This window comes from Epinephelus moara, chromosome 20 (genome assembly GCF_006386435.1).
Source record: "Epinephelus moara isolate mb chromosome 20, YSFRI_EMoa_1.0, whole genome shotgun sequence".
Classification (NCBI taxonomy): domain Eukaryota; kingdom Metazoa; phylum Chordata; class Actinopteri; order Perciformes; family Serranidae; genus Epinephelus; species Epinephelus moara.
This window is the reverse complement of record NC_065525.1, coordinates 26,512,829-26,539,979: the sequence shown is the minus strand read 5'-3', so window position 1 is coordinate 26,539,979 and position 27,151 is coordinate 26,512,829. Positions and strand designations below refer to the sequence as shown.

At 40.6% G+C, this 27,151-nt stretch overlaps 2 protein-coding genes across 2 annotated transcripts; both read left to right on the top strand.

The window, feature by feature from the left end:
• The first annotated feature begins 400 nt into the window (after window positions 1-400).
• Window positions 401-13,496, top strand: usp3 (ubiquitin specific peptidase 3). Its single transcript, XM_050073789.1, has 15 exons — window positions 401-962; window positions 1,227-1,287; window positions 2,075-2,212; window positions 2,669-2,752; window positions 2,918-2,999; window positions 4,381-4,460; window positions 5,416-5,529; window positions 5,935-6,048; window positions 7,010-7,159; window positions 7,568-7,674; window positions 7,852-7,932; window positions 8,800-8,918; window positions 9,035-9,148; window positions 11,603-11,670; window positions 12,313-13,496. Exons 1-15 carry the CDS (start codon window positions 872-874, stop codon window positions 12,779-12,781), a joined length of 1,872 nt encoding a protein of 623 aa, XP_049929746.1. The 5' UTR covers window positions 401-871; the 3' UTR covers window positions 12,782-13,496.
• A 5,558-nt stretch (window positions 13,497-19,054) lies between these two features.
• fbxl22 (F-box and leucine-rich repeat protein 22) lies at window positions 19,055-26,771 on the top strand. The gene is made up of 2 exons (XM_050074040.1): window positions 19,055-19,564; window positions 24,556-26,771. The coding sequence occupies exons 1-2, from the start codon at window positions 19,227-19,229 to the stop codon at window positions 24,902-24,904; spliced, it is 687 nt and encodes a 228-aa protein (XP_049929997.1). The 5' UTR covers window positions 19,055-19,226; the 3' UTR covers window positions 24,905-26,771.
• The last annotated feature ends 380 nt before the right edge of the window (window positions 26,772-27,151 follow it).

Here is a 27,151-nt window from a genome sequence, read left to right as displayed (position 1 = left end):
ATCTCCATAAACCAGTGGTGTAAAACCTAAAAAATAGTTTCCCTGCTCTCTGAAACATGAATTAAGAATTAATCTCACATTTATTATTGCAAGATGGGCTTTTTTATACATTGTAAATAGATCTGTGGTTCCATATTTGGTATAGACACTTGTTATGGTGAATTTATGAGGAGAGGATTGCATGGGTTAAATCAAAACTCGCTTTGAACTCACAGTTCGCTTTTATCGGTATAGGAAGCGTGGCAGTGGCTCGCTATAACGCATGCGCGACACTTCAAAACAAGTTAAGTCTCACAATATGGCGTAGTTTTGTGTAATATTAGAGCTTTCCAATATCAGTAAGTATCAATACGACGTTAAAGGCTACAAACCTAAATATGAGGCCCCTGCATTATCTCTAAGCGGCCTGGGGAGTGTAAGCGAAGGCGGAAGTAGTCAGACGTTATCCCAGAAGCTTTTTCATCTTTGTTGTATAGTTGGCAAACGGCCGAGCCGGCAGACAGCACGTCACTTCCTCAAGTTATTTCCATTTGTTTGTGGCAAACGCCAGCAGTTATCCAGTACGTTAAACACCCAAGAAAACGTTACTATTTTAACTTACAGTATGTCCGGGTGGAAACGACATGACCGTTATTTTCTGTAAGCCGCCGTTCCCTGAAAATATGCAAGAAGTGTAGTACGTTAGCTACCAACCGTGTTAGCGCGAGCGAAGACAGGAAAACGTGCGCTCGCGAGCAGAAGTAGTTGGTCAGCTAACGTTAGCTAGCTAGTACAGGTTAATTGGCTAACTATTGTTATCTGCCGTGTTCCTGGTACAGTTGGTGTTGTGGTGTTGACTAAAATTAGCTGACTTACTCACAATTGTGAGCTGATGGAGTGCCCTCATCTGAACTCAAGCGTGAGCTCTCCTGCCGATACCTCCAGGTTCCCCAACGGTACCCCGTCCTCCTGGTGCTGCAACGGTAAGAGAAGTGTTTGTCACCCGTTTATTTAACGTTGCTAAAATCGACGGTAACGCATACATAAATTGAAGGTGGATCCAAGCCTTGCTGGAGCCGATACTGCCACACTTGTGCCAGCTAGATAGATAATGTAGCCACAAGTCAACAGCTATCACAAGGGCAGATCACACATGAAGGAATACTCCATTTAAAAGAAAATCACAGCAATACAATGTGCCATTAAACTGTGCACTTTTAAATTAAGGCTTCATCTTTTATCTCCAGTTTGCAGGTCCAATAAAAGTCCATGGATTTGCCTTACCTGTCTCATGGTCCATTGTGGAAGGTAAGTTGTCCTCCTATTGTGCTCACAGTAGCAAACACACCACACTAATAACTCAGGTAACACTCTGGTGTGCCTTAATCCTTCTGCTTTTGGTGACCATTTGACTTTGTGTGCAAGGTTTTTAGTCATACAGTGGTCACTGAAATGGCTGTTTTTAAATAAGGCCCTTAAAACCTGAGGTTAACAAAATACATGTTAAGTATTTGGCTGGAGCATCCTCCCAGAGCTGTTATCGTATAGGATATGTCTGACTAGCCCCAGTTTCTGTCTTTTGTGTACTACATTTTCATTCATGTCACAGAGCTAATCATCTTTTTTTCCTTTGACAATCTTTCACAATCAAAGATCTAATCTAATCGAGCAAGGAAAGATGTCATTTCCAGTTACTGTCTTATTTTGGATAAGGGATTGTAGTCCAAGCTTGGCAAATAGGTTAAAAATCTTTTTTATTGTGCAGCAGACCGACTGTTTTTTTATCCAGATGGTAAAAACAATCCTCGAGGATTCTTGAAATACTGTCAAAACATTAGCATGTGGTGTTTAACAACTCTCTGGGGCTTTTCAAAGATTATCAGGGATTTTTCTTTGAGAAGAACAGATGCTCTGGTCGATAAGGTGCGCCGTAGTTGTGCATGAGATCAAAACTGCAATATTTATTTTAAGGTGCAGACTCTTTGATAACATTTATGAGCATACGTTAAGGCCAACACCTGTTACTGTTTATAATAGGATTATTTTCTGGAAGGTCCAGATGTTGTATGTTATAAAGAAATCTCTTTCCGCATAGATATGTCAATGGACACGCGAAGAAACACTTTGAAGAGAGCCAAGTCGTTGGCATTACTCAAAAGAAGGGCGAGAAGCAGGAGAAAGAGAAATCCCATCATTCTGTCTGCATGGATTGCAGCAACTACAGCGTCTTTTGGTGAGTGTCCTTCATGACCAACCTGTCTTTATCGGCAATCTGTGACTCACTGTGGGCCCTGCAAAAGAACAGTCACCGTCATAAAACAGTCAAAGGATTGTTATGGTGTTGTAATAGGGACCAACTGTTTCTTTATGCCATCATTATGGATTTATTGAAGCTAATCAGTTTCTTTATAAGTGATCCAACATTCCACTGGTTACATGATACAAATGATCACATGTTGATACAAGCAAACTGTGATCCAAATTGTATGAACTATATTTAGTAGGGTTTGCTGAAACTCCCTTCTGCCACATTTACACCTGCGGTTAAATGTTGCAATCTACCAAAGTGAAACAGAATGCGGTACATTTATGATATCCTGTTTGTTATGGAGTTTTAATGGGTCCAAACTTCAATTAGTTTATTGATTTGTAAAACATTTATGTGTCTTGACTAATGTGGATTTTATAGTTACAGATGCGATGACTTTGTCGTCAATGACACCAAACCTGGGCTGGTGCAGAAGGTGAGGGAGCATCTGCAGAGTTTAGAAAAGTAAGTGCCTCATTTGTTCTCTGTCGTTATTACACTCACCAAATTATATATATAACTAATTAAAATGTAGCTGTAGTTTTGATAGTTGACAATGTTTGATGCAAAGATGTATCTGCACATCTGAACATGCTCAATACAAGAGGAAAATGTTTTTCCCTCTTACAGCTCGGCGCTGATGGGTGACAGACAGAGGAAAAGAAAACTTCAGGAAAGCCCAGCTCCAGACAGCAAGTTGTTGAAAGACAATGTAAGTGGGTTGAAAATATCCTTATTGATTTCTTTTGAAAGAAGAAGCTGTAAGTTGAAGCCACTCCACGATTGTGTGCCAGCACAAAAGACTGTACTACAGCTCAAATCATTTTACAAGTCTTTATTCACACTCTCGGAGAGTGTTCCAATGAAATTAGTCACAGCAGCCTTTTAGAGAGCTCTACACCAGCTATTTTCAGAGTGCTGGTGGGCTGCAGCCGTACTGCCAAATGGTTAGATTACATTTATATTTTTATCATATTTTTTATTTTATAAAACTAGTTATTTTTGTATTTAGATGTGCTCAAGAATTCACGTAAATTAAAGAAAAATCATTTATCAGTCACATACTACAAAAGTGATTTGCCCCTGTTGGCTCGCTAACGTTCCCTTACATGCAGTGACACAAAATGGATCGGTCCTTAAACTAAAATGTGACATGAGAGACAACGCGGTACCAGTCAAAGCTCCAAAAAATGTGGTGAGGAAATGTGATCCTGGATAAATGTGGATTCATAATGGCAGTCAGTGTTGCTGAGCTGAGAGCACAGCATGTTGCATGTGGTGAAATCCTGTCAAATGAGGTGCTAATACCACAGAAGCTCCAGACACACTCAAACACAAAGCACCCGGGATGTGTTGGGAAGCCAAAATAATACTTCTGAAGCAAAAGGCACGGTCTTCAGGCACAACAGAAAGTCATCACATTAACAGCTGTCAGTGTCATAACACATTTACAGCCCAGTGTATTTTTTCCCCTCTGTTTTGAACCGTCTTATTTTCCTCATTTATTTCGGAAGGTGATCCTCAGAATTTTTTTTAACAGTCAGAAGTGGGCCTATAAGGGGTAGTTTGGAATTTTTTGAAGTGGGATGTATGAGGTACTAATCCATAGTTAGTGTGGTACATACCGCAGATGTCGGCGGGCACGCCCCCGTGTCGGTACTCCAGCGGGCAGGAGTACTGACATGGATGCCAGGCAGTGTACTGCTATGCTGAGCTAACCCTTGTAAATACCGAAGTCACACAATAACACACAGAAACTAAGCGATCGAAGCAGCGGTAGACAATGTTAAATTACTGTTTTTCTCAGCGGAGTCTGACTTTGATCAAAGCAGTACAACGGCCTCAGTTCCCCATTCGAAAGGGCTATCTGACAGTAAGGTGCCTTGAAAATATTTTATATATAACGTACACTGGGTGCGTGTAGACTGACATCTACTGTGTGTAATACTGACTGTGAATAAGTACCTCATACAACCCCACTTCAAAGTTGACCAAGTTGACTATCAAGATATCTTTTAAATGTTAGCTTAAAAGTGATTTTTTTCTAAGTCATACATACACTCATCTTTGTGCATTTTATTTATCTCTGTCAGGACGGAGCGGCTTCAGGTGCTACAGGCCTGCGGAATTTAGGCAACACGTGCTTCATGAATGCCATCCTGCAGTCCCTCAGGTAAGGCTCTGCACTGAAGATGAGGGATGTGTGTGGTAAAATGGGTCTGCAGCATGGTTCAGTTGCTCTGCCCCAGTAGACCCAGGGCCCCATGACTAGTCATCCTTTATTAATACAGTCTGGGGCACAGTCAGGGGAATTACACAGGCTGCTTAGAAACAAGACACAGTCAGAGGACAGATTTCCCAGCTTACACAATTTTTGAGGTTTCTAAAGGACTGCCGTGTTTTCACAATTACCTTATCTCAAGTACATTGCTGAGCATTTACCAAAGCATGCTGTAGATTTATTTTAAATAAACATCCATTTTCCTACTTTCCAGGCAGCCATTAGTTTTCATTTATTTCAGTAGGGTGTAGAAATGAATTTGCAGAAACTTGAAATGTGCCTTATAAAGCTGATTTTTGCTGTGAATTTCTACTTGTATTTAGTATGTAATATGATATACAGCAGTTAGTGTATTTATATTTTCTTTGCATGGCAACCTCGGCCTTCTCCATAAAGTCAATAAATATTTAAAATCATCAGCAAATTCAAAATACCGGCCTGATTTGAAAGGGGGTCAGAAATATATTGTAACATAGACCTGACTGGGGCGACCTCTAACTCACCTGGTAGAGTGTGTGCCTCATATAGGCTGAGTGCTTTGCAGCAGCCTGGTTTGATTCCAACTTTCGGTCCTTTGCTGCATGTCATTCCTCCTCTTTCTCTCCTACTCTCCTGTCCATCTTCAGCGGTACTGTCAAAAAAGGCAAAAACCTGCCCAAAACATAACCTCAAAAACATAGACTTGATATATCTGCAGTTAAAAATGCAAAAACATCACTAACTTTTTGCATTGTATTCAGTTCCTTTGTAACACCATAGTGATAAGTGTACCCGCCTGTTACATTTTTTGCTAATTTTCCAAATGTTGGCTGTCAAACATGTTAACCCAATCGTGTTTCTTTGACAGCAACATCGAGCAGTTCAGCTGTTATTTCAAGGAGCTGCCTGCAGTGGCTCTACGCAGTGGTAAGACGGCAGGAAGACGGATGTACCACACCCGAAGCCAAGGGGACAACAGTGTGTAAGGTCCTCTTCTGTAGGAGGGAGGATTTATGGGCTGAGTGCATTGATCCAAAAATCATTTTCAGCAAGTATAAGATTGACAAAATTGTTACTTGTGAGTGATCACGAGGGCAACCTTCTCAGAAATCTTCTCTTATGAGGCTCCTAACAGCAGTCATTATCTTATATCAGCAAGACTAGATGACACACACTGAGTAGTACAGATATAGTGTACAATGAATGACCAGAAAAATAAAACCTATTGTACACTGAAATGCAATCTGACACAGGTTTGGGTATGGTTTTGATAAGGTTTAGTGTCTTGTGTTGACTTCTCTTTAGTCCACAGAGCATTAGACAGGCTTTAGATGTGGATTGTCTCCGGCTGTGCGGTGGAATAACAGCGCTGCTTTATGTTGAACAGGTCTTTGGTGGAGGAATTCAGGAAAACCCTTTGTTCCCTGTGGCAAGGAAGTCAGACGGCCTTCAGTCCAGACTCCTTGTTTTATGCTATATGGAAAATCATGCCAAGTTTCAGGTATGCAAACACTGCATAGAAAATGTTCCCAGAATTAAGCTCCTTATGCTGAGCAGTAAACAGTTCTCTTTTCTCTCGGTTTGTTGAAAGCTACAGTTGGTAACTTTAAGGAAAATAACTGTGTCATATTTGCTGAAAGTGTCGCTATAGTCTGAAGGAAGTGCATGAGAGAGATAATCTGTGAAGTAAATCATGGCCCTCCTCCCCCTACTGCTCTAATGGCATTCTTTGGATTCAACCGTGGTGCACCAAGAAACAAGCAATCAAAGCAGAGGAGTCTTTAACACAGCTCTCAATCACTTTGTGAACTGTGGTAAAACTGTCAAACCAGGCAGCGCTGATCAAGTATGTACCAAGGTGCTGTTACTGCAGTGCCCGTTTCTCACCTCAAATGTTTTCAGAAACATATTTTATTGTACTGTTGAGCTGTAAAATTAAGGTTTGGGACCCAGCCACCATGTTGGATACAGTCAATCAAAGTACCAAGCACCCAGCCAGACCAACTTTCTCATTTTACAGCTGAACAGTACGCTAAAACATGTTTCTGAAAACATTTGAGATGAGAAATAGGCAGTGCAGTAACAGAACCTTGATTCGTATTTGATCAGTGCTGTCTAGTTTAACAGTTTGACCACAGTTCACAAAGTGTTTGACATGATTGACAGCTGTGTTAAAGACTCCTCGGCTCTAATTGGTTGTTTTCATTCATGTGCTGTAAGGCCATTAGAGGCGTGATAAGGCAATAGAGAAGGCAGAGGTGCATGACTTTTTTTTTTAACAGATTATCAGTCTCATTTAATGCTTTGTAAATACAGTGACAGTTTAAGCAAATATGAAAGTTACCCACTACAGCTTTAAGTGTAGCATATTATAGTCAAAACATTGTAGATGCAGCATACAAAACACTGTTGTGAGTTATTACAGGAATGTCATTTAAAGCCTTTTTTTTGTGTGTGTCCAGGGGCTATCAGCAGCAGGACGCACATGAGTTCATGCGTTACCTGCTGGACCATCTCCACAGGGAGCTCCAGTGCAGTCGCAACGGGGCGTCACACCCAGTCTCACCTCAGGATGGGGTCAGACTCTCCACCACAGAGGGCAAATGCTGCATGTAAGCCCACGCACCTTTATAATTATTTTGTGTGGTGTTTGTGCTGTTTTCCAGTTGATTTTATGTTGATAAAGAGGCCACGTTTATCATTGTAGACATGCTGCCGAAGTGTCTTTTTATTCTTCTTTATTCACTGTCCCATTTTACTGAAGCATTTTGGCACACTGTGTTTGATTTTTCATGCTTATTTTCTTTTTGAAAGCAGCCAAGTTTTTACTTTTATTCTTTATAAGTTGTAATGATTAGATGCACAGGTAGCATTTACTAGTCAGTGAACATTCACTAGTCCACATGTAGAATATGACGTTTGCATATTTGTTTGCCTGTGCATGAATTAAACACCCAAAGATTTTAAAGTGCATTCAGTGATTAAAACTGCTTTATGTTTGGTTTTTGTTTTAATCATAGAAATGGGACTGCTAGTGTTGTCACATCCAATTTTGGTGGCATACTTCAGAATGAAGTCAACTGCCTGATATGTGGAACAGAATCTCGGAAGTTTGATCCATTTCTTGGTAAGACAACAACTTTTGTTAGTGAACAGCCAAATATAGCAAGTTGAAGAAAGGCTCTGTGTTTTTCTCTTTTTCCAGTGAACAAGAAAAAAATCAAACACAGTTACTGAGGGGAATATAATTACATCACTATGATGTGTGATATGAAAGGATTTATTTCCGTTCTTTTTCTCTCAGATCTGTCTTTGGACATTCCCAGCCAGTTCAGACAAAAGAGAAGTAAGGACCAGGAGCCAGGGCCCACCTGCACGTTGCGTGGTAAGTTTCACACTGTCAGAGGTAATGACTCATTAGACACAGGGTTCATACAGATATTAGAAATTGATATTCAGGGATTTTCAAGTACTTTTTCCAAGCACTGTTTTTTTTTTTCCCATTTTCAAGGACTAAACTCAAAGCAACTTATTTGTTTCCAAAGATACATTTTTATTAAACTTAAATAAATGATGTGATCAATGTCTCTTTTCAGTGAAGGCTCACTTGTCACATTCTGTTTAATTGTATTATCAACTCGTTACAAAAAGGAGCACACAAGATGAGAATGGAAAAATCATCCTTAAAATAGAACTGTCCTATGCATAAGGAAACGTTGTCAGCTGGATATATAGTTACGCTCTCAGTTTTCTGCTGACCTATCACAATGGCGCACTGCTGAAGGGAGAGGAAAAACAAATCACTGTGAAAAACCGGGTCATTAAGCTAAGTCATGCTAAGTTTTGTCACACTAAGATAGACCTACTCTTTTTCCTGGAGTAGAGAATAAACTACAGAGATTGGCGTGACATTATGAAGGTTATGAAGAAAGGAGAGGAGAGCGTGCTGTGGAGATGGTGATGTGTTAGAATTAATAAAGAAAAAGCTGAGCGATTTCAGATTCTGAGCAATTTAAATAATTAACTGAACAAAACATTGGTCCAAATATAAGACTGTATTACATGCTTAATCTGAATTTCAAGGACTTTTTAAGCACCTTGTTGAAAAAGGGGTTCTTTTAGAGGTGTAACAGTACTTGATTTTTTTCCCCTCAAAATTCAAGCACCTTGTGTGAATCCTGTACACAGTTTTTTTGAAGTATTCATTTCTAATTGTGTACATTGTCTATTTGTCTATTTGTTTTTGTTTTAGACTGCTTACGTAGCTTCACTGACCTGGAAGAACTTGATGAAACAGAGCTGTACTATTGCCATAAGTGTAAAAAGCGACAGAAATCCACTAAGAAGTTCTGGATCCAGATGCTGCCAAAGGTAGAGACAGAATTTTTTTCATTTAAGTTTAATTTGAAAGTTTATTCTCTGAAAGCAGAGTAGTTGGGAAGATAGTGTTTCGGTATAATTGGAGGTTTTATTTCCTATATTATCAGGTTTTGTGTCTGCACCTAAAAAGGTTCCACTGGACAGCCTTTTTGAGAAACAAGGTGGATACCTATGTGGAGTTTCCACTGAAACACCTGGACATGAGGGGCTACTTACTTGAGGTGAGCTCAAAACAGAAGAAATGCTGATCATCAAATTTCACAATAAAGTTTTCAAGTTTCAGACAGGAAATGGTATAAATCATGGTAATTTGGGAACTTTTACAAACACAGTTAACATCAGTCTACAATGAAAAAACAAGGAATGATAAATATATGAAAATGGAAGTGCTGCAGTTTAGTTAGGAAACAGTCCGCAGTAAGAGCTGTAATGCGTCAGAGGCCAGCTGTGCTCTTTAAGAGACCTCTGTTGAAATTAGCTGTAGCTTTGCAAAATAAATATCCCCACAAAGGCTTGTATTAATAATCCAATCCTGCTTTTCTGTGTCTGCTGTAATGGAAGATTCCAAGAGAAATACAAGTAAGGCGAAGTGGTCATAAGGGAAGTTTTATTGGTATTACTCCAGTCATACTTGCAGGAAACAACACAATACCACAAGAACTTTGAGTACTTGTGCCAAATTAAAACCTTTGTAATGAAGGGGTATGGTTTGGTAACTTAAAAAAGGAGTCAGGACACTAGTCACAGCATGGAAAGATCTCAAGCGAAACGCTAGACAACTGATTTTGTAATGCACGTGAAACATGACGGTGAACTAAAATGGCTGCACTGTGCGTTGGGCACAAACACAGGAGCCGCAGACATCATAAAAAAATCAACAATTTGAATAGATATAGATTTAGGAGTTTTTTTTTTTTAATACACATAAATCTTAAGTCTCCTTCGCTAAACTGGTGATTTAGTCAAACAGAATTTTTCCTCTATATCCACAGAGAAAAAAGCATGTTGTGAAGTTGGCAACTAGAGAGATCAATGTTGGCCTCTGCTGGCAGACCAGAGATACATTACATCCATAATAAAATGATGCATCATGCGCACTAATAAAGCTGAAAAACAATTGGTTCATCAGCATCAAACTTATCTGCAACTATTTTGATAGTTGATTAAGTCTTTAAATAGAAATGCCTAAAATTCAGAGTCTTAAATGTAAGGATTTCTTCATTTTCTATGATAACTGACTGTGTTTGGGTTTTGGACTGTTGGTCGGGCAATACAAGACATTAGAAGACATCGGAGACGTGCGGAATATATTACCGTTTTCCAACACTTAATCAACTGAGCGATTTATCAAAAAAATAGTTGACAGATTAATCAATGAAAAAAAAGCTGTTAGACTTTAAAACAATAAAATAAAGAACTCTAAATGTTACATTATGAATGAAGTGTGATGGGCGGTGAGCTGTGCCACAGCACCACCATCTGTAGTGCATTGATTATTTATTATTTGGATCACTAGGTGATACCTGTTTTGGTGACAGATCTGCAGCCAGCCATGTAGGACACCCGCATTTGTTTCCATGACTGTGCATGTCACACTCTTCTTTTGCTTTCTTTTCTTTTTGGAATTAATTGTAAAATTCTGCTTTCAGTTTTTAAATCTCTTAATGGACTGGCTCCTGACTATTTATCTGATATGTTCTCTGATATGTTTACTTTGTAAAGCACATTGAGTTGCACTTGCTGTATGAACTGTGCTGTACAAAGAAAGTTATTATTATTTCTTGTTTCCATGACTGCATGGCACACTTGCTGCTGATGCAGTTTTGATAAGATTGCTATATTGTAGGCAGCTGGACTTGCTTGCATTTCTTGAAGACGTTTCGCCTCTCATCCAAGAAGCTAAATGACTGGTACGAAGTTGCAGGCTATAAACCCTGTGTGGGTGGGAACCCTAGCAGGGTCATAGGTTGCTCACGTGACCCCTACGTCATTAAGAATCGCAAGCAAGTCCAGTTGCCTACGATATAGCACTTAGGATTACCATGACCTGGATGACTGAGAATCTTCACCGACTTTTGATAAGATTATCTTGTGCATTTCTGTGTCAAAGATTAGACTCTTAAGTTTCTAAACCAATGCCTCCAGGGGTCACTGTTCAACAGCAGTTCTGTTATCTGACAAACTCGGAGCGAGGTACTCGTGTAAACTGGAGTTTCCCGATTCAGTTTGTCTGTCGGCATGATTACAAAAAACCACTGGCCTGATTTTCATGACACTTGGTGGAAGTGTTTAGCATAGGCCGAGTAAGAATTTTGGAGTGGATCCGAATCTCGGGGCGGACACACAAATTACTTTTCACTTTAGTTAACACTGTCAGATATGTCGTTTGGCCTTGGCTAAGGTCTGCCCTCTCCATACACCCTTCTATTTGATATCATTCTTTAATGGTTTTTTGTCTTTCTATTAAACACCTGTGAACCTGTTGTCATTCTCACCACCAAGGTTACCATCATTTTCATGTCCTTTCTGACATTTGTGTGTGAAACCTCGGTTTTGCATACATGTCCAGATGCAAAGTGTCTCCTCTCAGTTGTAAATCTCTGAGGCGTGATGTTTTTAGTGGCATTTAGAGCCCAGAAAGGAAGTATCTTATTTTGTCTTTTTTATGTTTGAAGCCAGAGAACTCATTACCAGAAAGCTGCCTGTATGACCTCGTCGCTGTCGTAGTGCATCATGGATCGGGGTGAGTTGATGAAGTATCCCTGTTCAAACACACAAATGGAGAAGTTGAAATTAATATTTGTTCAAGCTTCATCTGTTTGATTATATTTGCTTTCTTTTAAATGAGCGCAAACAGCACATAGAGCACTGCAGCATCTTGCATATTTGTCAGACTTATTTGGGGTCGAGAGGTGTTTTTTCCCCCTCCTCCAGCCGACAGCTGATCATGTGCTCACACACATGCAAGATGTGCTTCTGTCACCATGGTAGCACAATTAACATCTGGAGAAGAGAAAAGAAAAGTCAGCACTCAACTATGAATCTAAACATCATTTGCCGAGCAGTTCTGCCTACCGCAGTTGGCTGTCTGTCTCCCGCTTGTTATATAAACAATTCAGATGTAATTTTGTTGAAAAGCCTTGTGGACAGCTGCTGTTTAAAAATTCATGCAGCCACTAAACGCTGAAAGGCATTAGGCTGAGAGTCCTTGAAAATGCGTTAAGATTTGCCAAGAACTGTTCATCAAAGTGCTGCCGTTTTACCTTTGGCCTCTAGGTGGTGGTGTTGCACTGCTGAGCTGAATGCGTCCTCACTTCAGCAGCAATAAATGCAGCCTTGTAAGAAGCCAGACAGCAGAACGTGATATATGTGTCTGTGTTCACAGGGTTGGATCAGGGCATTATACAGCATATGGCAGCCACGAGGGCCGCTGGTATCACTTCAACGACAGCACGGTGACTCTGACCAGCGAGGACACAGTGAGGAAGGCCAAGGCCTACATCCTCTTCTACGTGGAGAGGACTGAACAGGTGGCCTCAGACAAGACTGCCACAAACAAGCCTGCTGTGGAGACAGCAGCCATGGTCAGTGGTCCTTCAGAAGCAGTTGCTCAGGACAAGACTGCAGCAGACACAGTCACCGCAGATACAGTTTTGATGGATGTGCCAGCCTCGCACGTGAATACCCACGACGTGGCAGCCTCAGATAATGCTGCATTGGAAAATGTGGGTAAAGACATGGCTGAACTGCATGAAGCTGACACAGCTTCAATGGAGGCAGCGACAGATAGAGATACCTCAGACAAGGCTGCAATAGAGAAAGCCAGTCAAACTGTGCAAGCCGTTGCACAATGATTCTGTCAGACTGCCTCAGACCAGCTCCTCACTCCATTTCGACTTCACCTCAATCACATTTCTCACAGTGCTTGATTTTAAATAGTTAATTTCCACCTTTAACATATGTGCAACTGTTTTGTTTTTTATGACCTGCATGACAGCATCAAGTATAATTTGCTGCTTGGATTTTGTTTAGTATGACTTTATGCGTTTATTTCCTTGATGTTGTATTCCTCAGTCGAGGTAGACCTCTCCGTACGTAATAGATTCCAAAGGTGATTGTTTAAAATAGTGAAGTAAAGCTGTAGCCTTGGAAAACCTCAGTTGGTCCAATGTTTAGTCTAGACTGAAGAGATTGATCGTGTCGAGACACTGTCATTGTAACAATATTTGGAGTTTCTATTGTTTTCAAAGAGTCTAATTTTGTAATTTCCACCTCTTAAGAACCTCATAGTTCTGTTTTCCAGTCATTAGGGGAGATTTTAGGATATAGAATGCAATGCATTTATTGACTGACAAGTGCTCAGTAGGGCTTTAGCAAGTTGTTTTAACTTCTTGACCAGAACCAATGTGAAAGAAATGATCATTCTCAAATTGTTTTGTTTGTCTGTGTCGATGCTGGAGTATAATTTAAGATTTTATGTTGATCAGAAATGGTCTAGAAACGGGCCCTGATGAAACGTGTATCAGACAAAGTGAACATGACAAAATACAATGAAGAATCTTTTTCAAATGCTTGCTTGTTTGTTTTTTTATCTGTGGAAAAAAACCTTTAAATTTCACCCTTTTCTGAACACCACTCTTTTTGAAGCGACCCAGCAAATTCATTATGACAGCCAGTCAGCGTGGAGACAGGAGGACAAGGTTGTTTATTTCTGCCATTACTTTTTAAGCAGTTAAGTCTTTTTATTCACTCAGTGCCAATGTTTTTGGTAATCTTTAAAACTGCATGAGCCTATTGTTTTGATTATTAAAGTCAGAATAATAAAGACATAGAATCCAGCCAACTCACTCTTGTAAGGAAAAATGCCAAAAGATTTACAATCCAATCAGAGATTTTGTAATTCACTGCCATCGGACTTTGCCATGGTATTCTAATTTGTACAACAAGGACAGTTAATGTAGAGCTGAAATGGTTCATAGGCCACTAAAACATTAATTTGCGACTGCTTTGATGATCAACTAAGCATTGAAGTAATTTTTGAAGCAAATATGCCAGACATTAAAAGGTTATTGCTTCTCAAATACGAACATTTACTGTTTGTAAGAGGCTGGCTGCAGGTCCTTAGACAGTCTTAAAATGTCTTCACTTTAATAACTATTAGTCCTTTAAAGTCATTAAGTAATCTTGAGCTAGAAGGTCTTGTGAGGTCTTAATCGCCACAGACAATATTTTCTAATTTACTGTATCCATCTTGTAATTTCTTTTTGCCCAAATGAGTCAAACTCTTCTGTGTAACAATTCACATTCCTGCTGTTACAAATCTTTAAACCACTTTAAATCACTGAACTTAATTCTGTGTTTTTACTTTATACTTGCACTTACCTCCTACATACAACCTGCCTCTGCACAGGACCACACATGTACACCTTACCTTTATACTGACCTGCAATGCTTGAGGAAGAAAAAGATGAATTTTCAGAAAATCAGTCCTAAGTTGAATAAAAAATAATCTTGAAAAGGTCTTTAAAGGCATTAAATTTAAGTGTCTGATACCTGTAGACACCCTGAGTAAGCTGAGTATGTTTGGGGTTTAGACGGATCCTCAGACAAAAAAACTTGAAGACTATCAATTCAATTTAATAAGCTTTATTGGCATGACATGTCATATGTGTTGCCAAAGCACAAATACAATTGAAGACAGTGAAAATTCAGTTAACAACAATGTATCATTACAAAATCATAGACATACATTTTAAAGAAAACAAACTCAAAAAGTGAAAAGTGAAGGATTAAATAAAAAAAGAAGAGATATATGTTGTTGTGTTAGTTGTCTCTTAGGCATATCTTGCTGCATCTATGGCGCTGACACTATTATCTTAGAGACTAGGAAATTGCGACATACATTTTTCACTATTTTTTTATGCTAAGACCAAAAAATTAATCAATTAGTAAGGAAAATTATTGGCAGATAATGATGACAATAATCATTAGTTGTGACTTTATATTAACGACAATGCTGGAGCAAAAATATCCTTCTATGCCTGGAATTCTTTCACTGTATACTGTAGCTTATGGGTCCTCAACAGGGGGTCTGAGACCCCTAGGGGGCCCTCAAAGTTACTGCAGGGAGGGATGCCAAAGTATTGTTTGATAAAAAAAATTTTAAAGTTTTTTTTAATCAAAAATTAATCTCTGAAAATAGAAATTAACAGGAATAGAACATATTATTAGCAAATATAAATCAAAAAAAGCCATTTACAGAAAAACACTGATGATGCGTTAACTGTTAACCATGAGTCCATGATGTAAAAATCTGAATGAATCTGTCAGTAACTGTTATTTTAATATCTTAGTATTGTACTCACCACTTAAGGCTATGTTTATACATGGCATTTTGGGGTGCCCTGCACATTTTGTAGGACCATTTAAATATGCAAATCACTTTTATCTGTAGCAGGGTTCCCTGCTCTGTCTGTCTCTCAGTCTATTGGTTGTTGGCCTGATAAATTTAAAGACACTTTTATTCAGTGTTTTGTGTCCTTTGACAAGTAAATCTAACATATAAACTATTTATACCGTATGTGCACAATGTGACGTACTGCTATTATAAATGTCAGGATGGACACATGAACAGCAGAAGACACACTGTGTTTATATTACTGTCGCCAACACTCTTATTAGCCCGTCCAGCCTCTGATAAATCCAAGTACGACCTTAAAGGAGAGAGAGCAAAACATTTTTTGCCAGCCTTTTTTATGTTGTTTTCCCTCTTCTCTCTAGTGAACATCTCCGCCCACACACACACACACACACTAACACGAGCTCCCCTCGGGACACGTGCCAGCCAGTCAGCCTCCTCGCTCAGGCAGGAACAAGCACTCCTGTATGATGACGAACAGCTGCTCTTCCTCGCCTGCTCACAGGTGGCTGTGGGCTCGCTACTCTGTCCCCATTAATGACACACAAGTGGCCTTCCCCCCGCTCCCCTCCTTTTTTTCTTTTCCTCTCTGAGGCTAGATCACAGCTGCTAATAATAAGCTCACATTGCATTATGTTTGTCAGATCAGAGGTCTGGTTAAGAACATCATGACACAGTGAGTCACGGTACAGGCTGTAATCAGCTTCCCAACAGTGGCATTTCCCAATGTCCTGTGTGTTTTTGGAGATTTGGCGTGAACAAGGGGAACAGGACATAACTGGTAATGCAGTGTGGAGTGATGACATATATTTTATGGTATTTTGCCATCCCAGTATGTTCTCCCTGCACCAGTTGAGCAATTTTAAAAACACTGAGTCATAGTTCACAGTGTTCCTTTGAGGCAGAGTCCTACGTAACACTGTTTGTGCTTGTGACTTTTACTCACGTGAAGGCTTTGCCAGGTTTAGGTTATTAAATTATTAGACTCTCTAATTACCTGTCAGGATCCTTAAAGTGGATAATTGTTATATGGTTAATATGTCATTTAGCCCAGTACAACAGGTTCAACAGGTTATACTGTACTACCTCTGTATGTTAATGGTTGATGCTGTGCAGCGAGGAAAACTCAACTCATTGAAGTTTCTGTTGTAGTGGACTGTATTATATTTCAGTTTCACCCTCATAGTTTTGCTCCCTATATGAAGCAGACACATATTAGTGGGGGAGACCAGGTATGGTTGTAACACTTTTTGTCTCAGCACCTATAATTCACTGAATTTTTGTGTTAGAGCTCCCACATTTTGACACAACGTACCTTTATTTGTCTACTACAAATATTAATGTTTCCAATTTTTCCAACTAGATCACAGAATTTATTAATTGATGTCAAATACAAGAAGTTCCATTGTTACAAGCTGCCCCACTACTGAGGTAAATTGTAACAATAAGAGTGAAGAAGTAATACAAAAATACACAATTACAAAAGAACACACATATACACAGCGGACAGCAAACCAGTTATCATTTTAGTGATATTAGGTGAGGCCTATTTTTAACACATTCTCACTCCGACCTCGTCTCATATTGACGTTTGGTCATGGACTTTCCACGTCGAGATATGACATGCAAGGTTGATGTTCCGTGTCAAGTTCTGCCTGTTACATTCATTGTTTTCAAAATACACATCTGTTTTCACAGGGCATGTACAGCTTCTTCCTCATACCGTCTCTATCAAAACAAATGTACTACGTCAGTATAACACCATGAATTGGCATTTTTTTTCCTTCAACGACAAACACGTGGTTTAGTCAACATGCACGTGGTTGGGTTTAGGAAAAAAGAACTAAGTTTGGCTTTATATTCAAACAGGAAGCGAACACCAGTCTCCTGGGTGACAGTTAGTGGTTGTTGGACTCCTCCCAACTACCCTACTCTGACTTTTTGCCACCTCAACTTTTGCTGTTGCCCTGCCGCGTTTCCGCCTGACCCTGAACAGCAATGGCGACCAGCCGCGTATAATGTTGATGTTAAAGGATTGCTTTTTTCATCTGTGTCTGACACCAGAAGTCACTGACTAAGCGCTGGTTTTCGACAACTTCCGAGTGGGTAGTTGCCATTTTAACTTTTTGCGAACCTCCGCAACTGAATTTACAACCAAATGTTATGTAGCTTCCTCACACAAGAAGAAAACAACCATTACTGGAAACAAGTAGAATAATAACATAAAGTAATAGACATGAAATACTTTTTTTATTTCATTCTTTGTAAACAATACAACATTACCATCACAACATATTGTCTTGCAAGTTTCGTTTTTCCTGTGCCGTCCAAAAGCTGTTTTCTAATCTGACGTCTACCGCCCAATTCCATGTGAACTCTGGTTCCTTCTCTGTGGTTTTATCATTTCTTGCAGGATCTGCTCAGTGTCACATGGCAGATAGAGTATTATTTGGGGACAGACCTCGCTGTCTTTCTCTGCCTCACCTCATCTGATGAAGACTGTAGTGTGTGTGCCTGTTTTTTTCACCAACTCTTCCCACGTGCTAAAAAAAAAGGATTAGAATAGACAGGTAAAATGTGTTTTGTTGTCACTGGGGTTGGTTTTAACACTTTTTAAAAAGGTGTTAACAACCATCTCCGCCCCTGTCAGCCAGTGTTTAGCTAGCTGTAGAAGCATGGTGGTTTGAAATGAGCAAAAACGAAATGCCTTACATTTTACCTAAGAGACTGCTCTTTAATCTAATACAAGCTAAGTAATTGGAATTTCATTACTAATCCAAATATACACATGGATCAAAAAATGAAATTTGTCAGAAAAGGTCAGGGAGGAAGTGGTCATACAGCAAATGTATTTCAATCAACAGAGACAAAAGAATGAAGTAAAGATATTATTCAATACGGAATATAAGTGTACAGATTAACAGATGATTTGTGCTGATTAAGATTTAACAGAAGCCTTTGGCGCCTTTGGGAGACATTATGTGATCAAGGGACGTCTGAGCTGCAGCAAGATAAATCCCCTCCATGGAGTCCAGACACTGGTGGAGTTGGTGGCTGATGACTCTGAGACTGATGGCTGATGAGGTGGATGAGGATGATAAATCCATGAAGACTAAGTGGTGATGGGGAGGTGGAGGGTGTGCACAACTACAGCAAAAGAGAACCATATTTACAATGTGGAGCAGTAAGATGACAGGCTGACAGAGGTGTGTTGCTGTGCTACTGGTTGATTGTGAATCATCTGATGACTCATTCGTCAGCCATGGACAATGACACCTAGAGAGAGTGAGTTTGCATGTGTGCAAGGAGTGAATAGCATGGTGAGAAAGAAAATGTACAGCCTGAGCACGAAAAGTATCATCTTCCTGAACACACACAACTTGAAATACCCACCAAGCCCAGACACATTTTTAGATTGAAAAATAACTAATGTGAAAACAGTCATCTAGTGTCAAATTGCACATACATCACTCTGCACAGTGAAGGTCAGATCATCATTGCAGGGCTGTTATATAGCAATGCAATCTGGAGGTGTTCGTCCTTTTTCGTGCCACACTCAGTGTGTATCTGTATCTGAGAACTAGGCCAGGCCAGTGTAAACATCTGGCTCAGTCCAGCGCCTGCCGCCTGTTGAGAGCCATGACAGATGGAAAGGGAGCGTATGGCTCAAACACTTCCATCTTTGACCGTGCCGCCAGTTGTCTTCCCAAAATAGCCTGCGCTCCACGGCCTTATATGTGCAGGCCTGCAGCGTGTGCCTGAGGAGGCATCATGTATCTGGGCCACACAATACTCGCTGCAGGCGCATTGTTGCTGCTTACCAGCAGGCCTGCAGCAGCCGCAGGGACGAGGCCTGTCTTTCTGTCTTGGGACGGCTCACCATGCACCTCACCCAGCTCAACCGCGAGTGTCTCCTCCACCTTTTCTCCTTCCTAGACAAGGACAGTCGGAGGAGTTTGTCCCTTACCTGTCACCTGCTGCGGGAGGCCTTCCTGGACCCCCACCTCTGGACTCTGCTCCACTTCGACTCCCCGTGTGAGCTGACGAGGGACAACTTTGTGCTGGGCCCCTCGCTGCGCTACCTGGCAGTGCGCTGGTACTCCAGCAGGGTCCTGCAGGTGTGCAACATTGAGGAGTGGCTGAAGAGCGCGTTTCAGAAGGACATCTGCAGTAAACATGAGAGCCTGGTCAGCACCTTCCTGGCCCATGTCTGCCATAAGTGAGTGTTTGTGTGTGGCTCTGCCCTCCTGCTTTGTCGTGTATTTTGTTATGAAATAGACCAACAAAGGGTTAATAACACAACACAAGGTGTCTACTTTACAGCATAGGCCTGCTGTAATATGATCTAAAGCTGAGGCTTGTTGGCTTGTGGCCCCTTAAACAGAACAGAGTCTGCTTGGGACAAATTCACCCAAAGGGGGATTTACCTGTCTGTATTTAAATAACTTTTTGAGTGCTTAATAAGTTTAATGATCCTAACAAAACAGAACAAAAGTTACTTAAAAGTCCCAAAAAATAGGCACAATATTTCTCAGACAGCTTTAGCTATCATTCAGATTACACTTTCACATACTCTTCCTGCCCAGTGCAAGCCATATCTCCAAATTTGGTGACTTTGAAATGTTCTGATAAATAAAAGGATTAAGTGTTCCTTTACTGGTTGAGACAATCCTCCTGCTTCTTAAGATGAGTAAACCATAAAAAAAACCTTAGGATTAGTTGGAAAATGCATCATCACAATGCTGAGCTCACTGGATTTAATTTTTACAGGTCTGTGGTTCTCACAGGACAGCACGAACAATATCTCAGCATGAGTACTTTTAATACTTTAAGTACATTTAACTGGTAACACTTTAAGTTTTTTAAGTTTTGAATGCAGGACTTTTTCTACAAGTATTTTCAAAGTGTGGAAGTGTTGGGACGGTTACTTATGAAATCTAATAGGTTACAGTTTCTGAGTTACACTATTTGAATTACTCAGTCAAAGTAATGCAACTTACTACATTTGATTACTTCTCTAACAAAGTTGAAAATAGGCACACGACTGACCTTTAACATTGAAATGTGGTTGAAATTATGCCAGTCGCCGTTTCAACATTAAAACAACATTGAAACAACATTTAATTCTGATGGTTGTAAAAAGAGTAATAAAATTCTTATAAATCAACATTGAAATTTCAGAAAGATCTGTTTCAACATTAAAACAATTTTAAACAACATCTAAAGTTTATGAAACAACACTGACATTGCAAAATCAACGCTGATTAATCTCTCAAAACCAGAACATAATTCAGCAGTGATTCAACCATGGTGTATGATGTTGATTCAACAGTGAATAAACATTAGAATGCCAGCTGGAGAAATAGGCTGTGTCCAAGGAAAGTAATCCTGCATGGCTATAAGATACAAAGCAACAGAATGAATGTTATATTTTACAACTATTTTATAACAAACTTTGTACCAAAAGGAATATATTCAGATGTAACCCCTTTGTAATGACCAATATGTTGATTAGTAACTGTAATTAAATGACATATTTTTGATTGATTACATTTATTTTGTCATTTAATTACATGTAACTAGTTACTCCCCTACACTGGTGCTACTTTTAGTCAAGTAAAGGATCTGAATACTTCCCCTATCACTGGACCACAGTACAAACCCCAGCCTCAAATATGACCATGAGCTGAATTAGCAACCCCTCTTGAATCAAAACTGAACATGAGTATTTTTAATCATTATTTTGGATACATTATGTTTCAAGGTGTTCCTGTTGTTTTGTCCACCCCTGCGTTTCACAGGAGCCTGAGGTTTCAGAGTTTTGTGTTTCACAGCAACATTTTTATCTTGACATTTGTTTTGTTTTGGTCAGATGCGTCTTGAGGTTGATGACACAATTTCCGGGTTTTCAGGGTCATTCACACCCACCACGGGGAACAAAATTGTTTTCATTTAGAGGCACATGTCTTCCTGAAACTGCCATGTATAGCTGTAGGCAGCAGGGGAAGAAAATCATTAGAAACAGACGGCGTATCCAGAGCTGGCTATAAAGACAGAAAAGTGACACATCTGTGGGACATAAGACTGATTCTATTAACTAACATAACTGTGGTCAGATATCAAATTATATTTGTTGAATGATGTGACAGTTGGATTTGATAGGTCACTGAAACGTAGCTCTGCTGGCACCCGGCCTTGTGTGCGTGGCTGGCTGCATGCAGGAGAGGCGTAATGAGGTCTCTGGATAATTTCTTCAAGGCAGCCAGTAATAACCGTTGATGTGAGGGAGCCTGGCCACCGCAGCTGGCTGGGACGAGAGCAGGGAAGAGGGGCTGGCTCATTGGCTCAGTGTATGACCCTGTGAGGATTTCCTGTATTGTGAAATTTGAGATGCAAAGAGCTGAGAGCTGCGAGACCAGTCAAAACTAGAACCACCTACTTTGTCTGGGTGCTGTATCTCAACGCCCTTAAGGCACACTCATTGCATACTGATAAACCCTCCCAAATTGTCTAAGGGAGTAGAGAGCAAGTGCACGTGACAAAGTGGGAGGAGGGGACGCAGAGGAGCTGTGGGGGTGATAAAGAGTGATTTAGCCGCAGACCCTCCCAGTCAGCTGCAGACTGGAGGTTTACGCAGGCAGGTGGAGCCTACAATTGGCTCTTTGTTGCTGTCAGAGGAATGAACATGTGCGTCTGTCTCTGCCTGCCTCTTCCTGGATAAGACTCCACGCAAACTCTGACGCCAAGCTCATGTGTCTTTTTTTATCTTCATGGGGAAAAAAACTATAAAACACAGCATTACTGTGGGCCTCTTTATCATGTAGTTTACAGTATAATGCCCCTCTGATTCCAGATTATGTTAAATCAGCGATCAGGAACTCACTTATCTGATTTTGATTATCTTTAGGTCACAGTTTTCGAGTTACACAACATGAATTAACATGCTCAGCATGCCATGTAGTGTGGGTGGCACAAGAAGCTTTGGCATGGGGCATTTATGGTTAGATATTTCTGAGTAGTTTCTTTCCCAAATTTCCTATACACCAATTGAATATCTTTTAAGTTGCTATTTAAGTTATGACTTCTGCTTACAAAGTACAGTCACAGCTGCTTTTAAATAATATTCATGTCTGAATATAGACTGTGAAAGATGTCCCAAATCTGTTCAGCCTCTCAACTCGAGAGACCAAAAGCAGCTGAATGTTAAATGTATGTTCCTTTTAGAGTCCACCAGATAATTTGACTGGACAAAATAACCGTTAGGGAACCAAACAGGTCATTAGAGAGATGATTACAGGTTAGCTGTGCGGTGTTCTGCTTGTGCTCAGCTCAGACCAGACTGCCCTCAGTGTCGTTTGCTTTAATGCAAACAGCATCATGGAAAGACTGCAGACATTTTGTAATAGATAGATAGATAGATAGATAGACAGATAGATAGATAGACATGTGCGCAGGATGGTGTGACAAGCATGATGAATAACCTGAAGACAAATTGGATGACGTCACTTGCTTTTCCCCTCCATGTTGCAGTAAACAGTACACAGCATTATCCCTGTGTTGTAAATGCCACATTGTGATTTTCATTTCACATTCCAAAGAGCTGCAGCTGAACCAGACACAAAGAACACAGAAGACATCAGTGGAATAAACCTGCTGCAGGGCAAAACCATTAATATCTTGCAAAGCAATAAACAGGCCCGATAAGAAATTCCTTCCACATACTGCGGTCCTTTTTTTTTTCTAAATAGAGGGTTTTGTTCTCTGATTTCCAGCATGCACTGGTTTGATTTGATTTTGTGTCAACTGTGGAACTTATTATTTAATCTGCATTCTTGTCGTTCAAGGAAATTGGGAAATGCTGATAGAAAACAGTTTTGCAAATGAAAAGAAAAATGTCAACAGACAGGGAAAATAGAGAAAGCCATCATCAGGGTGTGTTCACCACCACATGAAGCGCTCTGAGCCAGCTCCTTAATGTGCCTAAAACATGACTACGTCTGCGTGGAGGTATGTGTGTATTTGTGAGTGAGAAGTGAGGAATCCGATGAAGACTGATTAAGACAAGGTGGCATGCGGATAGTTATACGCTTTGCTAGGGAAAATAACAGCACAAAAATATCTGCACAAAGCGAGGGGAGGTGCCGTGAGAGGGTGGATTATGTAACAAAGGTTGATGAAGTTTTTATTCCTGTCATGTTTACCTCCATTCACTTACACACCAGCTGTAGTCACTGGAGACTGCTGAGTCTCTAAATGCTGCTGGCTTTGAGCTGCTGTGCTTCCACCGTCCCACCTCCTCTTTTTTTCTTTTCTTTTATTAGTTAATGTCAATATTGCCACATCCGCTGATAATAAAGCCCCACATCGGCCGCACGTAGCAATGCAGCGGGGCACGTGGATTGACTGTGCTACCCCATGTTCAGAGGTTACTGGGGCAGCACCCTTAACACTTGCAGGCAACTGGAATATGTTTGGCTCACATGTGGTAAAGTGGTAAGATTATGTAAGTCTTTATGTAATCTGCATCAGTGAACGTGAATGACATCCTCGCTCCGCTGCCATCAGAGTGTCTGTGTTGCCAGCTCTGTGCTGCTGGCCTGCCAGTAGGATGCAGTGCACTCCTGATACTGGGTGGAAACACGCAGTAAACACATGCATTTCACAGCAAACAATTCGCATTGATTTCTTTAAAATGAATCCTGTAGAATAAAGCATGGGAAAAAGCATTTTTGTCATGCTATAATTCATCACACATCCTGTAATTGTTCCCCATACTCCATTTGTTCACAAAAGCTTTTTTAGAGGACGGAAACACATGCCCACATGGGACAGTGTGTGAAGAGAAGATAGCTTGGTCTAGGTATTAAACCGCTTTATCGTTAAACAGATCATGTTGCTGCCTCTCAGTGGTGTTGTTTACATCTCATTCACGCACGGCTCACATCAGGCCCCCAATCTCTATGTTCTCCTCTGTTATCTGATTCTATTCACAAGACCTGGAGAGCATTCATCTGAATATGAGCACACACGCCAAACAGTAAAGCTTACTTAAGACTAGTCCATCTCCAAACAAACTAATCCCTCCCTGCTATACAATACACCCTAAGGCATGATGAGTAAAAATGACACAGAACAGGTCCTGCACTGGTTGTCCTCCATCACCTTTGTGAAAACCTGTAGTGATGTAACCGTCTGCTGTCTGCGCTACAGGTGTCCCAACCTGCTCTGCCTGGCCCTGTCTGGCTGCGGACACATCACTGACCAGGATGTGACCTCCGTGCTGCAGAGCTGCAGTAAGCTGCGCCGCCTCCACCTGGAGAACTGCGTCCGTATCACCGACTGCAGCCTGGAGGGCGTGGCAGCTCATGGAGACAGTCTGGAGGAGGTAAAGGTGGACTTCTGCAGGAACATCACTCAGGCAGGGCTGCGGGCTGTCAGAGAGAAGAGGCCACACATCCGGCTGAGTGCAGAGAGGAGCGCTGATATGATCCCAGACAGCAAGCCTGAGGAGAGGGTGTCAGTCAGGATGACGCTGAAGAAACTCCTGCAGGTCTCCTGATGGAAATGCTGGATTAGTTCCTAAACTTTTGGACTTTTAAAAACTTGATTGCTGGGGCGGATTGGTATCTGTATTTAACAGAAGTGTTTTTTCATCCTTTTTATACTTTTTTACAGACATATTAAATATGAGTCTTCCTTACAAATACCTTTCCATGTTATCCTAACCAGGAAGAATTCCAGACACACTTACAATGAAGTCTTATAATGTATCGACAAGTGGCCTTATCCTGAATTCTTAATCGAGATGGTGCAACTACAACTAAAGGAATAGTTTGTCATTTTGGAAATATGCTTATAACTTTCTTGCTGAGAGTTAGATGAGACAGTCAATACCAAAATCACACCTACAGTAAATATGAAGCTAAAGCCAGGCTAGCTGTTTCCCTCTGTTTCCAGTTTTTATGCTAAGCTATGCTAACCAGCTGCTGGCTCCAGCTACACACTGACTAGCCAGACTAATAACTGTAGATGGACATCTTGACCAGGCGCTCTCAGGGTTTGGAGTGAGTTACTGCCCCAAGCATGGAGTTCAAGTGTTTTATTGGGGTCATGTTCATGAGTGAGGGTAGAATGGAGCATCGCTGCGCTAGACCGTCGTGGTGAAGAGAGAGCTGAGTGATAAGGCAAAGCTTTCGATTTATTGGTCCATCTACGTCCCAACCCTCACCTATGGTTACTAGCTCAGGGTAATGTCCGAAAGAATGAAGTTACGGATACAAGCAGCTGTAATGAGTTTCCTCCGTGAGCTGGCTGGGCTCAGCCTTAGAGATAGGGTAAGGAGCCCGGACATCCGGAAGGAGCTTGAAGTAGAGCTGCTGCTCCTTCCCGTCGAAAGGGGTCAGTTGAGGTGGTTCGGGCATCTGATCAGGATGCCTCCTGCCTCCCAGGATATTTTGGCTTCATATTTGTACAGTGGATGAAAGTGAAGATGCATTGTCTATCTTTATATACAGTCTATGATTCAGATGCGAGATTGGTAGGCTATCACTCTCATCTAACGCTGGACAAGAAAGCGAACAAGCATATTTCCCAAAATGTCAAACTATTCTTTTAATAGCCTTTGAGAGTTTGATTAAAATATTCCACACCTCCCCCAGAGGAGTTACGCACACCTACACAGTACAAAAGAACAAAAGGCGCGTGGTTGCTCTGTGTGCTCTGTCTCTGTTATGATAAGACATGTCAGAACTGGGAGGAAGGGTTCTCCCGGGGCAACATGGCCTTGTGCCTGTTATTGGAAACATGTTATATAAGACTGTGAGACATATGAAAGTAGGTTGATTAGGGGAGTGTGTCTGTCTGTAAATGCCATGTGACAAATGTATTGCAGGCTGCTGCTGCTGCTGCTGCTGCTGCTGCAGGGGGCTCCCTGTCCTCTGAGTGCATCTCTGAAGGATGACCACAGATTTTCACAGTTAATGAAGAACAAGCCTTTTTTTTCCACGTCCACTGGGATGTGCACTCAGATATTGTTCTTATACTGGATGTAGCAAATGTTCTGTTTCCCTTTGAAACACCACAATATTTTTTTATTGACTGTGGGGTTTTTTTACTTAGTGTGTGTGTGGGGGTTTTTTTTGGTCATTGCTTTTTTAACTTATCTATTGAATGTGTGAAAGATATTTTTTATTCTGTGTGACTGACAATAAAGGTTTTCTAAATGTGAAACCAAATCTTTATGATGATGACTCTTGTTAATTAGATCACTATTAAGCTTAATGTAATTCCCTCTAATGGTTTTTATGAGCAGCTAAAATAATAATTAGAAAAAATGTTTATTTGGTGCTGTAATTCAAAAATAATCAGGATTCTATGCAGGACCACTGAGGTGTTAGCCGGTGTGTATTGAGCACTTGTGATTGTAAAGTCTGTTTTCAAGTAAAGCCACTTTCTCTCTTCATCATCATGCGAAATGTTCCTTGGATAGATTGCATTCAGGAACATTAAAACATATATGGGTAAACTCATGGATGAAAAGAGTCAGAGTTCCTCCTGGCCTCCACCTGCAAACTGTCACTCGAATTAAAACGTACCAATCAGCAAGACTGTAAATGACTACAAAGGACAAAAAAAGACCACAAAGACAAAATGCCCTCAAAGAGACACAATGTGACCACAAAGAAACATAAAGCAACAACAACAACAACAAAAAAGAGGCAAAACCACTACAAAGTCCATGTGTCTTACTCCTCTGTAAGACTCCTCTAACTCTGGGGGGGTATATTTGCATAATAGCATGCACTAG

Coding starts and splice junctions, on each gene's coding strand:
- usp3 (XM_050073789.1), top strand. CDS start 872: ATGGAGTGCCCTCATCTGAACTCAAGCGTGAGCTCTCCTGCCGATACC. Junction 7,160..7,567: donor ACAGAGGGCAAATGCTGCAT/GTAAGCCCACGC, acceptor TTTTAATCATAG/AAATGGGACTGCTAGTGTTG. Junction 7,675..7,851: donor GAAGTTTGATCCATTTCTTG/GTAAGACAACAA, acceptor TTTTTCTCTCAG/ATCTGTCTTTGGACATTCCC.
- fbxl22 (XM_050074040.1), top strand. CDS start 19,227: ATGCACCTCACCCAGCTCAACCGCGAGTGTCTCCTCCACCTTTTCTCC. Junction 19,565..24,555: donor CTGGCCCATGTCTGCCATAA/GTGAGTGTTTGT, acceptor TCTGCGCTACAG/GTGTCCCAACCTGCTCTGCC.